At 57.8% G+C, this 12,937-nt stretch overlaps 1 protein-coding gene across 6 annotated transcripts in view; it reads right to left on the bottom strand.

The window, feature by feature from the left end:
- Positions 1-12,749, bottom strand: part of SS18L1 (SS18L1 subunit of BAF chromatin remodeling complex) — a 39,998-nt gene extending 27,249 nt beyond the window's left edge. For 3 of the 6 annotated variants that reach the window (XR_004668247.3, XM_034947339.3, XM_034947338.3), the window contains exon 1: positions 12,529-12,749. Coding sequence is in view for 3 of the 6 variants with exons in the window: in XM_034947339.3 (XP_034803230.1) it covers positions 12,529-12,597 (69 nt within the window). In the remaining 3 variants the exon portion in view is untranslated. Of the gene's footprint in view, positions 1-2,089; positions 2,275-11,777; positions 12,350-12,528 lie in introns of those variants that run through there. The other 3 variants (XR_008622288.2, XM_008963194.5, XM_034947340.3) reach the window with 2 other exon arrangements.
- Positions 12,750-12,937: the final 188 nt, after the last annotated feature.

Below are 12,937 nucleotides of genomic sequence, written 5' to 3'. Positions count from 1 at the left end.
GCCGGTCTCCACGACTTCAGGGTTGGTTTCTCCTGCTCTATTTTTTCTTAAAGTTATACCTTCCCCCTTTCCACTCTTTACCACTTTTCTCCCTGCTGGGGACAAGGTGCCCTGCACTCAGCTGAGCCCAATGGGGCCGAGGAGCCATCCTGAGATGGGGGTGGGGGGCCGCCAGGGGACACTGTGGGCCAGGCTTACCAGTGGGCAGGTGAGGGAGAGTCCACCTGCCAGGCGCCGGCATTCCAGATGGCTCTGCCTTCAGATGAACTGCAGGAAGGGACAACTATGGGCTTTCTTCCTTTCCTTCTAAAGGGCTTCCCCTCCTTGACTCCTAACCCCCAGGCAGAGACTGTCTCCAGGGACACGAACTAGACACGGCGGGCATTTCAGCATCACTCCCAGCACGGGGCCGCGATGGGCCAGCGGGCGCAAGCCACTGACTTCATTAGGCAGAGCCCCGCGGGTGTGCACTGGCCAGGGCAGTGCCGCGAGGTTTATGCACGCATGACGAAACACAGTACTGGTGTGGGTGTTTAAAAAACTGGATACAGAGAACTTTCTCATGTATGTTAGACACATACCCACTTCAAAAAGGGCAGGACAGGCAGAATGAAAGGTGGAAGACTGGACACCCCAAACCCCAGGCCCCGGCCGGCGACTAAGGATGGAACAGGTGTGGCCTTCTAAGGACAGAATGGGGAGGGCACAAGATGGCAGCGGCGGGAGTTTGGAAGCTGAAAAGCACATGGATGAGTAACAACCGAATCAGTGCCCCCAGGGCACCCGGCCTGAGCCACACTGTGCTGCGAAGCCCCACAAGGCTCAGGAATGTTAAAATTCCGGCACCTTTCAGGGTCGCCCAGGATCTGCTGGCAGGAGATGGGGTTGGAGGAGGGGGCGTCTCCAGGAAAGTGACCAGCCTGGAGGAAAGATGCTTGGGCACTGAAGGGAAAGAGCACCTCAGAGTGAACCACAGGCCACACGCCTGCCTGAGCATAGCAGGCAGTGCCCCGGCCTCCAATCCCCAGAAGCCACAGCGGTGCGGCCCCCACCTGCCATTTGAAAGACAAAGGCCAAAACCAGCCACAGAGGCCAAAATCCAAAGACGAAGGTTATGCAAGATGGAAACTTTTTCTATTTGCTTTTCTTCTGAGACAGGGTCTCGCTCTGTCACCCAGGCTGGAGTGCAGTGGCGTGATCTTGGCTTACTGCAACCTCCACCTCCCAGGCTCAAGTGATCCTCCTACCTCAACCGCCCGAGTAGCTGAGACTACAGGCGTGTGTCACCATACCTGGCTAAATGTTTTTTTTTTTTTGGTAGAGACAGGGTCTCCCTGTGTTGCCCAGGCTGGTCTCGATCTCCTAGGTTCAAGTGATCTGCCCGCCTCTGCCTCCCCAAGTGCTCATTACAGGCATGAGCCATTGCACCCGGCCTGAAACTTTTTAAAAAAATCCAACAAAACCTATTATAAATATCCTCACGAAGTCAGCTGGTGCAGTGATGCAGGTTACTGGAGCCCCAGAAAAGAAGATGATGCCAGTTAGAAACAACAGAGGGGGCAGAAGAGCTCTGGAGGTGAAAACCTGTTAGTCAGAACACAACTCAACAGAGGGGCAGGATATGAAGTTGAGGAGGAGTCCTGGAAAGCAGGACGGATCGACCGAGGAGAAAACAGAAAGACCACGAAGAAAGGGAGTGGGCCAGCGCGGCCCTCCAGGAGCCTCAGAGACAGGAGCAGCAAGGAAATCACCCCCAAATCCTTCAATCATTTTCTCAGAGCTGAAGGACGCATTTCCCCATTGGAAGGGCCCCCAGGTGACCAGTTTGCCAAAAAAGACCAGGGACAAAGAAAGATCCTAAACATGACAGGAGAGAAAAACCAGGTTCCACGTGAAGGACAGTGGATTCCGACGGCACGGAGCCTCCTACATGGGCCCACAGGGGGCGACGACCTCACGGAGACTTCCGGAGGAGCTGTGTCCCATACCAAGGGACACCCCCTGAGGTGTGATGATCCAGTCCCAACGGAGACCTCTGGGGGGCCGATGGCCTGGCCTGAGGGAGGCTCTGGAGGAGAGATGAACTCACCATGGAGGTTTCCGGAAGGGCTACGGTCTGATCCTGAGGGAGACTTCTGCGTAGAAATTCTAGTCCGCCGAAACCGCAACCAGGCGTGAAGGGGGAATGGACGCACTTTCAGACCCGCAAGTTAGGAAAACGCACCTTGTACCCAAACCAGGGGCACTCGATGACTGGCCGGCATTCTTCAAAAACTGTCAGAGTCATCAAAGACAAGGAAGATGAACAAGTGGTTCTCAACAGACATGGTCCCAGCGTCCTTCCAGTAATCCTTAATGATGTCCTACAAAAGCCATTACCGGGACAACTGGGAAGTCACAGTGAGTTGGAGCAGACGGCTGTGCTGCTGCCACGTCAGCTCCCCCGTTTCAATCTTTGTATGGCGTCATGTCCTCGTCGGCAGCAAAGTCACGCTCAAGCATTTGGGAGTAAAGGGGCACCAAGTCTATAACTCATTCTCAAATTGTCAGGGCAAGAATAACACGTGTCCACAGGACAGAAGAGGGGACGGGACAGCAAGTGAGGTGGCGTTAACATGCCAGCAGTCGAGTGAAGGGAGCGTGGGAATTCTGTTTAAAGGGACACATCCCAAACACCTGTTCTCAGGAGGCCATAAAATGATGCACCTCCCTCCCCAAACCAAGGGAGCAAATCCCAAGAGAAGATCCAAGACCCAACCCAAGAGAAGCCAAAGGAATTCGGCCAATGGTGGGAGGCCCACGGAGAGCAGCCCCGAGACTGAAACCCGGAAGAATACCTGAGCAAAGGAGGAGATACACTAGTGACAAGTGATCAAAAAGAAAAACAATCAACAACTCCAGGAAAAACAAAAGCCAGGCAGGAAAAGCAGTCACACGGTCCTGCGTGGTTCAGCAGTGAGCAAGGTGTTTATCATCACCACGTCAACAGCAGAGGCAGATCCAACCCGAGAAAGCCACTCTGACGAGTATGAGTGGGGAGCGCAGGTGTGCAGTGGGGAGGGCAGACCTTATCTGGTGACCTGTTCTCCCTGGTCACCAGGTTTAAGGTCAGCAGCCCTAAACCCATTCCAAAGTGGCCACTTGGTTTGGCCTTGAGAAGGGCAAGACAGCGCCTCTGGGAGGTGGGAGGCATTACTCCTGAGGTTACTCACACCCTGATAGGGTCTGGCTGTGTCCCCACCCAAATCTCATCTTGTAGTTCCCATTAGCCCCACGTGTCGTGGGAGGAACCCAGTGGGAAGAAATTAGATGGATGGGAGCTGTCTCCGCCATGCAGTTCTTGTGATGGTGAGTGAGTCTGCATGAGATCTGTTGGTTTTACAAGCATCTGGCATCTCCCCTGCTTGCGCTTCTCCTTCCTGCCGCCTTGTGAAGAAGGTGCCTTGCTTCCCCTTCCGCCATGATTCTAAGTTTCCTGAGGCCTCCCCAGCCCTGTGGAACTGTGAGTTAATTAAGCCTCTTTCCTTTATAAATTACCCCGTCTCAGATATTTCTTCATAGCAGTGTGAGAACAACTAACACACACGCCCATGGTGCTTCTTGACTCCTGATGTGCAGCACGCGTGGCTTTGGTGAGCATAAAATCCAAAGCAAAAGACCCTGACAGGACGGAAATGCACCGACAGGCAGCTGTGGCCCCCGCTCTGGAGCTTGTTGATTCGTAGTTTCTTATGTGTCTGTGTTTATGAAAATCTCTAAGACAAGCATTTACTCATGATATCATCTGCAAAGCGACCTTAAAGAGGCCTGAAGTGAGTCTGGGGTTGCCAGGGCTGGTGATGGGCCCACCTGAGTCTCCTCCACGTGGTGTGTACCTCTAACACTAAGCTGAACAAAGAAGCCATTCACGCGGCCTGGAGCATTCTAGATCTTCTGTATTTACTGCTGTCTTCTGCAGACACTGTTTCCCAGCTTCCTGATGTGCACTTGTGTATTTTTCTGCAACGTGAGATACAGTTCTCTCCACCCTTTCCTGAGAGGCTGAGTTTCTACAGGTTCAGGGGTAAACCCGCGCCAGAGACGTCACCGGGAAAGCACTGAAGCTGGTGGCCTGAGGCCTCCCGAGGTGAGGGCGCTGGGGACAGAGATGAGGTGGCAACTCCATCTGGAGGAGCCAGAGGCTGGCATCGGGGGCCGCAGCAAGGAGGGGTAGTGAGATCCCATCTCTGAGCATGCTTCATCAATGTGCCCATCCTAGGCCTGGGTGAGTGGAGGCGACAGTGAGGAGGTGCGACCCGCTCTGCTCATGGTGGAGTGGGCATGGGTGGCCAGTCGGGTGAAGACCGACGTGGGGATGCATCTGCTCAATGCCATGAGGCAGCGGAGCCCCAGGAGGCTCCTGGGGTTGACGTCCAGCTGGGCTGGAGGCTGGGCAGGAGCACACGGGTAAGGTGGGGGAAGGGCGGCCCGCTGGAGGAAACAGGCACGTGCGAAGGCCACGGGGCATGTCCAGGAATGGAGGCCAGCTCTGGGGAGCGGGAAAAGAGGGGAACGGGGGAGGCCAGCTCTGGGGAGCGGGAAAAGAGGGGAACGGGGGAGGCCAGCTCTGGGGAGCGGGAAAAGAGGGGAACGGGGGAGGCCAGCTCTGGGGAGCGGGAAGAGAGGGGAACGGGGGAGGCCAGCTCTGGGGAGCGGGAAGAGAGGGGAACGGGGGAGGCCAGCTCTGGGGAGCGGGAAGAGAGGGGAACGGGGGAGGCCAGCTCTGGGGAGCGGGAAGAGAGGGGAACGGGGGAGGCCAGCTCTGGGGAGCGGGAAGAGAGGGGAACGGGGGCTGCTGGGGGACAGGAGTCCTGTGCCCATTGTGGGGGTGACTTTCTCAACCAAAGCCTGTGCTCACTGCAGAGGCTGGCTGGACCAAGATCCCAACGCGGCTGGGTGCATCCATTACCCAATGCGCAACAAACCTCCCGGAGCCGCGTGGTTGAAACATGATTTGTTAGTTCTCATGATTCTGGGCTGGTTCGGAGGATCTTCTGCTGGGCTTGGCTGGGCTCGCGGCTGGGGCAGCTGGGACACCCGGGCCTCCCACTCCCTCTCTGCGTGGTCACCCCTGTGGTCTCAGGCTCTGAGGGGCGGCCCCAACGTGTCTCTGTTGGTCGGGCTGGCTGATGCCCAGGGCCAAGCCCAGCACTCACAGGGAGACAAACCCAAGGGGCACGGAAGCTGCGGCCATGGCAATGGACCATGTGGGTGAGCAGAGAAACTGGATTTGGCAGGCGGGGACTGACGGGGGACACGGGGCTTGGCTTGGAGGGCCCAGGGCACAGCCAGGCACCAAGGATGGGGTCTGGGGCTGCTGAAGCCCCACCGTGGGGTCCTAACTGGGTAGGCGAGGGAGTGAGGATGAGAACTGGGGACGGAGAACTGGGGTCCCAGAGCCCACAGAGAGTAGGGGAAGGGCTGGGGCCACCAGGCAAAAACCTGGGTGAGGGGTTCTCAGCAGAACAGTCTCTCCCCAATGACAACCTGTGTGGGGCCCTGGAAGCCGGACAGAGGAGGCCTGGGGCTCTGAGGCTCACTGCCGGGGTTGGCTCAGCCCACACTGGGCAGGAAGACCTCCAGTGTCCTCATGGTTGTCCTTTCTAATTACAAAGACTTTTGGAACCTTTTTAATTTTGCAGGAGGAACCCGTGGCTCCTCCTCCCCAGACGCCAGCTCTGCCGATTCTGGAAGCGTCTGGCATGGAACCTGTGCACTCCCCTCCCGACTCTGCACACACCTGATAACGTTTCGCTCCCGCTGCTCCACACAGCTCCCTTTCCTCTCAAATATCTTGGAGACTGTCCTCTGTCAGCACATAGACACCTCACCTGTCCCTTGAGCCCAGGAGGACAAGGCTGCATGAGCTGTGATCACGTTACTGCACCTCAGCCTGGGCGAAGGAGCAAGACTCTGTCTCCAAAAAAAAAAAAAAAAAAATCCACCTCAATGTTTCTTATGCTCCGGAGAATTCCACAACATGGACACAACGTAGTACTCTGTCTGCTTGGACAGACATTGAAATTGTTCCCCGTCTTCTGCTACTACATGCAGGGCTGCCATGCACTCCCCACGCATGGCGTGGACACAGACGCAGAATCAATTCCTAGGAGTCATCAAGGTGTGAGGGTGACCAGCCTGGCTAACCGGAGAGCTGGTTGAGCATCAGCAGGTGGCTAAGCCAGCAATGGCACCTGCGCTAGCGCCTGCCACTCCTGTTCTCGGGGCAGACATCACTGACCCATCAGCAGTCCTTCCCTCTGAGCCCAGCCTGAGCTGCTCCGTCCCTGCCCCCGAGGTCAGCAAGCCGATACTACAGACTCCACTGATGGAAGCCAGTGGGACCCCTCTGAACATTCACCCAACTGTGGAATCCGTGAAGTCGGTGTGTAGGTTTCAGAAGAGCCTCTCAATTTACACATGTGCAGTCTCCTTGGGAGGAGCTGGCTGCTGCCTCACGGCCCCACCGCTGTATGCTTGACGTGTGTGTGCAATTTCAAAGACTCTAAGAACATGTGAAGACACGCTGAACAGACACAAGAGCAGCCGCCTCTGCATGTGCCTTGGCAATCACTTTCAGTCTCATGGCGCTTTGGGCTGTCACAGCACAGCACAACACAACAAAATCACTGTGCTCCTGACAGTTTCCAAGCTGGAGACGTGCTTATTGTACTAGCAACATGCGACGTCTGTGTGCATCTCACCCATGTGCTGACACTGCCTTTTCTTTCTGACATGACCCTGGACTTGCGATGGTTTCCTGCAGTTTGGAATGGAGTCCTCACCTCCCTTTCCGAATACCATGGATAAATTCCGGCCATTCCTTGCTCGTTGAGTGCCTGATCAAAGGCTAAAGCTGACCAATTACAAGGCTGCTGGGCATTGCCTTACCCATACAGGCTATGAGGGAGGCCACAGCCCTGTCCTCTTCGTAAAGACAAGGAAACTGGGGCACAGAAAGGCGAAGCACACATCACCATCAGCAGGATAAGAATGTGAGCCCAGGAGGCCCGGCCTGCCCCACCCTGCCCTCCTGCAGCTCCATGGCCCCCATCCCCATCCTGGTAACACCGAGGACCTGCCTGCATTCCACACCTATTTCCCATTTGAGGAGGATATAAACAGGCCATTTCCGTCCCCATTGTGCACAGCAGCTGTGGTGGCCGATTAGAATCAGACCAGTGTCACAGGAGCCCCCTTCCTACCATCATCCATGGCACCTTCTCCCAACCCTTTGGACTCCTCTTGTGATCACATGGAGGGAGGTGGTGGAGGTGCCTGCCCGAACCAGGCGGGAAGACCTGCACTCCCTCTTCCCAGGCCCCACAGGCCTTACGGTCCATCAGCGCCAGCCCGCTAACTGCTCGGCACCCAGGGCCTGTTTATTCCTGCATCCACTGGGGGCGGGCATGACACTGCCACCACCTGCAGCCCGGGGATTCCAGGGAATCTGTCTTCTGACTCCAAGCACACAGAGGCAGGTGCCCAGGCCCCGACCCACTGGCCCAGGGCCCAGACCGCGCAAAGGGCCGGAGCCTCGAGGAGAGCACCCGCAGGACCGCCGGCTAGCGAGCACCACCTGGGCAAGACCTGGGCTGCCTTTGGCTGCTGGCTCCAGACTCCACACCCAGCGACTGGATGGCAGACAGGGACTCTGGAGACCCACCAGCCTTGGAAAGGTCACGGGTAAAGGGCAGTGGGCAGGCACAGTGTCTTTATCCAAATGCGTCCTCACCCTCCAGGCTGGGTAGGAGTTGGGAGAGCAGCTTCAGGAGCATCCAGCAAGAGGGTGTATGGCCAGGCTTTACAGGCAGAGGGGGGACAGAGGCCAGGCTGTGGCTGCTCCCTCCAGGACAATGCCTTTCTCCTGCCCACCTCCCCCGTGGCGCTTGGGTTCAAGGGCCTTGCAGAGCGCCTCCCTCACCTGACCGAAGACAGCAAGGAGACTGAGCCTCCCTCACCTAAGACAGCAAGGAGGCCAAGCCTCCCTCACCTGACCTAAGACAGCAAGGAGGCCGAGCCTCCCTCACCTGACCTAAGACAGCAAGGAGGCCGAGCCTCCCTCACCTGACCGAAGAGAGCAAGGAGGCCGAGCCTCCCTCACCTGACCTAAGACAGCAAGGAGGCCGAGCCTCCCTTACCTGACCTAAGACAGCAAGGAGGCCAACCCTCCCTCACCTAAGACAGCAAGGAGGCCAAGCCTCACTCACCTGACCTAAGACAGCAAGGAGGCCAAGCCTCCCTCACCTGACCTAAGACAGCAAGGAGGCCGAGCAAGGCTGGTGGCTGCGGGTTCCCTCCCCGGGGCTGAGCCCAGGCTCCGGAATGAGGGGACCCAACCCCCCTATCCCTGCGGATGTAAAGACAGGCCCCCATGCTCCCCTTCTCGGGTGGAGGGAGCCTCTGATCGCAGGAGGAACGCTGTCAATCAGCCACGTGCAAGGGAGGCTCGGCATCCCCAAGCCATTCAGTCACTGGACAGCTTTAACCTTACAAACACTCCTAGCCAAATTAGCTTGCGTTCCTTCAGACAGCAAGTTCCACGTCTGAGGGAGCACACAGGGTGCCCACTGCCTGCTGGGTGTGCACTCCATCCTCCGCAGCCCATCCCCACCCAGAAGTGCACCCCTTGCCCATGCCCCACCCCCGCACCTGGGTACCAAGGACATGGGGTAGGGCTGGTCCAGCCTCAACAACTCCCTGGCTCTCAGACCCTGGGCACGGCACTAACCCACCCCACGAAGGTCTTGTCTTCCCACACCAAACCCACCCAGCAGGCGGCCCCAGGGGCCCACCTCCTCTCAGCTCCATCCCATTCCCTCAGAGCCTTTCCCCAACCCTGCCCCGCAACAGGTGCTGGGGATCCAGACACCCAGCAGACAGGCAGACACCACTGCTATTATCCGGCCAAGGAAACCAATGAGAAAACCAATACAAACAGAATCAGTAACACATTTATTGAGCAATTACTGCATGCCAAGCAGCAAAGAGGCAACTCAGGGGTCCCCTTCAAGCCTGGCCACGTGGTCCGAGGTGACCACTGCAGGCCCAGCCCCAACAGCAGCGTAAGGAGCACGCACTGGACAACAGAACACTACAGTCCCCAGCTGGTGGCTAGAGAACACCCAGCCAGGCCCAGGGCCACTGTGGGGACATGGCCCAGCCCCACTGCAGGGTTCCCCAGCACAGTCATGTCCTCTGTGGTGCTTGCCACAGAGCGGTTCTGACTGTCTCACCCACACACTGCTGCCTGGTCACCACCAGCTACCCTCCCCACATCAGCCCAGCACCTCCTGCTCTTCCACTTTAGGTCCCCCAATACCTGCTCCATGCAGGCCAGGCTCGGGACCCTCTGTGACTCCCTGCCCCTGCCCCATGGTTCTCTTTCTCTGGGATAGCCCTCAACACAAACGCACTCTCGTGGGCTAAACTGTACCCAGACCCCCGGTGCCTGCGCATGGGAGGTACTGGAAACGAGGTATCTGAAAATGAAATAAAGACGGGGTCATGCTGGATTAAGGTCGGCCCTAAAACCAGTGACTAGAGTCCTTATAAAAAGTGGGAAATTGAGGCCAGGCACGGTGGCTCATGCCTGTAATCCCAGCACTTTGGGAGGCTAAGGGGGGGAGGGGGCAGATCACCTGGGGTCGGGAGTTCAAGACCAGCCTGGCCAACACGGAGAAACTCCGTCTCTACTAAAAATACAAAATTAGCCGGGCGTGGTGGCACGTGCCTATAATCCCAGCTACTCAGGAGGCTGAGGCAGGAGAATCGCTTGAACGTGGGCGGGGGCGCGGAGGTTGTGAGCCCGAGATCGCGCCACTGCACTCTAGCCTGGGCAACAAGAGCAAAAGTCCATCCAAAAAAAAAAAGATGATCAAAACAGAGACACGCTGGATGCACCTACAAGCCAGAGAACACCAAGGGCTGCCCGCAGTCATCAGAAGCCAGGAGAAGAGCAGGTAACTGACCCCTGGACTTGGGACTTCTGGTCTCCAGAACTGTGAGGGAATAGATTTCTGTTGTTTGAAGCCACCTGAGTTGTGGGAATGTGTCAAGGAAGTCACAGGACACGAACGCATCTGCTTATCTCAAAACACTTCCACTGATGGGACCAGCGTCACAGATGATCCGGCACGTGCTCAGCACTAACTGTGCTCAGACACTATGAGAGGCTGGGGATCAGCAAAGAATAATCAGTCACATGCCAAACTCAGGAGCCCAAGCAAGTGCTACAAGGGCCACATGACTGCCGACGGAGCATGAGACGTGGAACACGTGAGTGAGGCTTTGAAGGTTGAGTAGAAGTTGGCCTGGAAGATCTCCACCCGCACAGAATGCTGTAAGGACAAGTTGTAGACCTCCTTCTCCTTCACTACCACGCAGAATGCTGTAAGGACAAGTTGTAGACTTCCTTCTCCTTCACTACCACGCAGGCTTCAGAGGGGTCCCTGGCTTCTCTTAAAGCTCTCGGCATGACACTACCAGCACACACTGTGGACACAGCACACGTCTGAGGCATAGAACATACACCTCTCACACCTTTCTCAGCCTTCTCACACCTCCCAGTAAAAGATCCCTGGGTACATATATTCACCGTCAAAACACCAAGCCCAATACGCAGACTGCTGGCCCTACCAGGCCAAGTCAGCAGCCTAAACTGAAGGCCTATTTCCAATGGTCAGCAGGCTGAGTTTCTGCCCAGGGACCCACGGTCCACAGGTGCATTTCTTCCTTTCTGATCTGATGTTCGGGGCAGCACCTCAATACACACTTTTACCTGGAGAATTTGGGGAGCTTCAATGGAACTGTGTGCGAAGTGCAAATAATGGGATAAACGTTGCAGCCAAAGGTAGCTTCAGGAACAATGACTGTTAAGCTCCAAAAAACCAGAGTGCCAGCAGACGCTCTGGGTTCCAACATTTGCCTCTGAGCCTAGAGCTTGACCTCCGCCTGGCCAAATGTTCCCAGATCAAGGGGCACCAACAGAACGGACCCTGGAGCCACCGTATGGGTTCAACACCTGGCTGTGCCACTTACCAGCAAGGCATTTAGCCCCCCTAGGCCTCAGTGTCCACTTACCAGCAAGGCACGGCCTCCCTAGGCCGCAGCCTCTTTAGCTATTAAACGGGAAGCCAGTAGCTTCTATGAAGAATTGGATGAATCAAGATTTATAAAACCCCTAGAACAGTGTCTGGGATACGGTAAGCGCCACATAAGTGTTTACTAAGTAAATTAAAATGCCACACTTGTAAATTTGTATTTCTGCTATTCTCAATCTCTCCTGTTCAGAGTTGGCCAAGGTTCTCATTTGTTAAGACCATCAAATTTCTAAAACTAGCAACAGCAAAGGTAGTCTCAAAATAGGCGATAGATTTAGGACAACTTCCACAGGAGACTGGCACGTCATCAAGGAATAACAGCCTCAGTCAAGGTCAAGGTGAACCCCCTTAGGGAGACAAGCGGCTCCTGGGAACCTAGGAATACCACTGTTTATCCCTGCAATCCTACCAGGGTGAAGACGGAGTCAGAGTTTAGGAAAAAAAACCAATGTCATTCCAACAGATGTTGTGACAACTGAAACGGGTGTGGCTAATGCTGATTTTCTTCCGAATCTGTCTTCTACAGAAAAAACAGCAGAAAATACAAAGTCTCAATTTCAAAACTTAGGGCTTTGGATAACGGTGTCCCAAACCCACGTAAACGCTGTCTCTTGAAAACCACAAGGCCGAACTTACGGAGCTAGAAGAAAGGCTGTGGAGCAAATCCGTCAAGTTTGTTAGGCGAGGCGGCTGGCGAGGGTGTCACGCTGAAACCCGGCGTAGCCGCGAGGATACGGAGGGGGCGGTGCGCTCCCTACGGGGCCGGGCTGCGTAACGATGCCCCCCAAATGGGGATCGGGACGCGTCCTTCCGTGCCTCCATCGTTCGCGCCTCGCTCCAGGAGCAAGAGGGGCAGCCCCGGCCACAGTCCCCGCGGTCGCAGTGCGCCCGGAGGCCGACCCGGGCCCCTCACCACTAACCAAGATGAGCGCAGAAAACGAGTACCGCCCGCCTTCGCCACCGAAGCTGGCTGCGGAGCGCGACGAGCCCTCGCCGCGGCTCCGGCCCCGAGGAGTCCCCGTGCGCCCGGCATAGCCCAGGACAGTTCCCAGCGCGCGCCGCGGACTCGGGTAACAGCGCGCTCGGGGGCCGGCAGCCTCCAGCGTCCGCCCGGCCCCCACTGCCCAGTGCCCCGGCCCGAGGGACCCGCGCGCCCCAACAAAGTTGGCGCAGGCTCTCCGGGGAGCGCCCCCCACACGGCCGGGTGCCCGCCGGCGCGCAGGCGTGGGACGCGGGGAAGGGCACGGGGCCGCCGTCGGGGCTCGCGGCCGCCCGGCTGCGCCCCGGCTTTGTTCGCGCCCCGCGCCCGCCAGCTGCCCGCGCCCCGTCCCCGCGCGCGCCCGCCCGCAGACCCGCCGCCCAGCGCCGCCGCTCCGGCCCGGCCCACCTTCTGGATGGTTTGCTGCGTAACCTCCCCTTTGCCTCTTGGCCGGGCAGACGCGAAGGCCACGGACATGGTGGCGGCGCGGGGCTCAGCCCGTGGTCATCGAGGTGGATACTCCGGCTGCGCTGGGCGGCCCGAGGCGCTCATTATCCGCAGTCGCGGAGGGGGGGCAGGGGGCGGGAGCGCGGGGGGCGCCGCGTCGTGGGCTCGTCCGCCCCGTCGCCGTCGCCGCGCCTCCGGGCCCGCGGCGCCGCCGCTCCGCCCTGCAGAACGGTCTGCGGCCCAGTGCCGAACGGTGGCCCCCGGCGACCCCCTCGCACCCAGCGCCCGGCCCTCGCCGGAGCACCGCCTCCCACCCCCGGCCACCGGTGGTTCGGCCTGACCCCGCCCCGGCGCGCGCCATCACGTCCGC

The sequence above is a fragment of the Pan paniscus genome, chromosome 21 (genome assembly GCF_029289425.2).
Source record: "Pan paniscus chromosome 21, NHGRI_mPanPan1-v2.0_pri, whole genome shotgun sequence".
Taxonomy (NCBI): Eukaryota; Metazoa; Chordata; class Mammalia; order Primates; family Hominidae; genus Pan; species Pan paniscus.
This window is presented reverse-complemented; position numbering and strand designations above follow the sequence as displayed.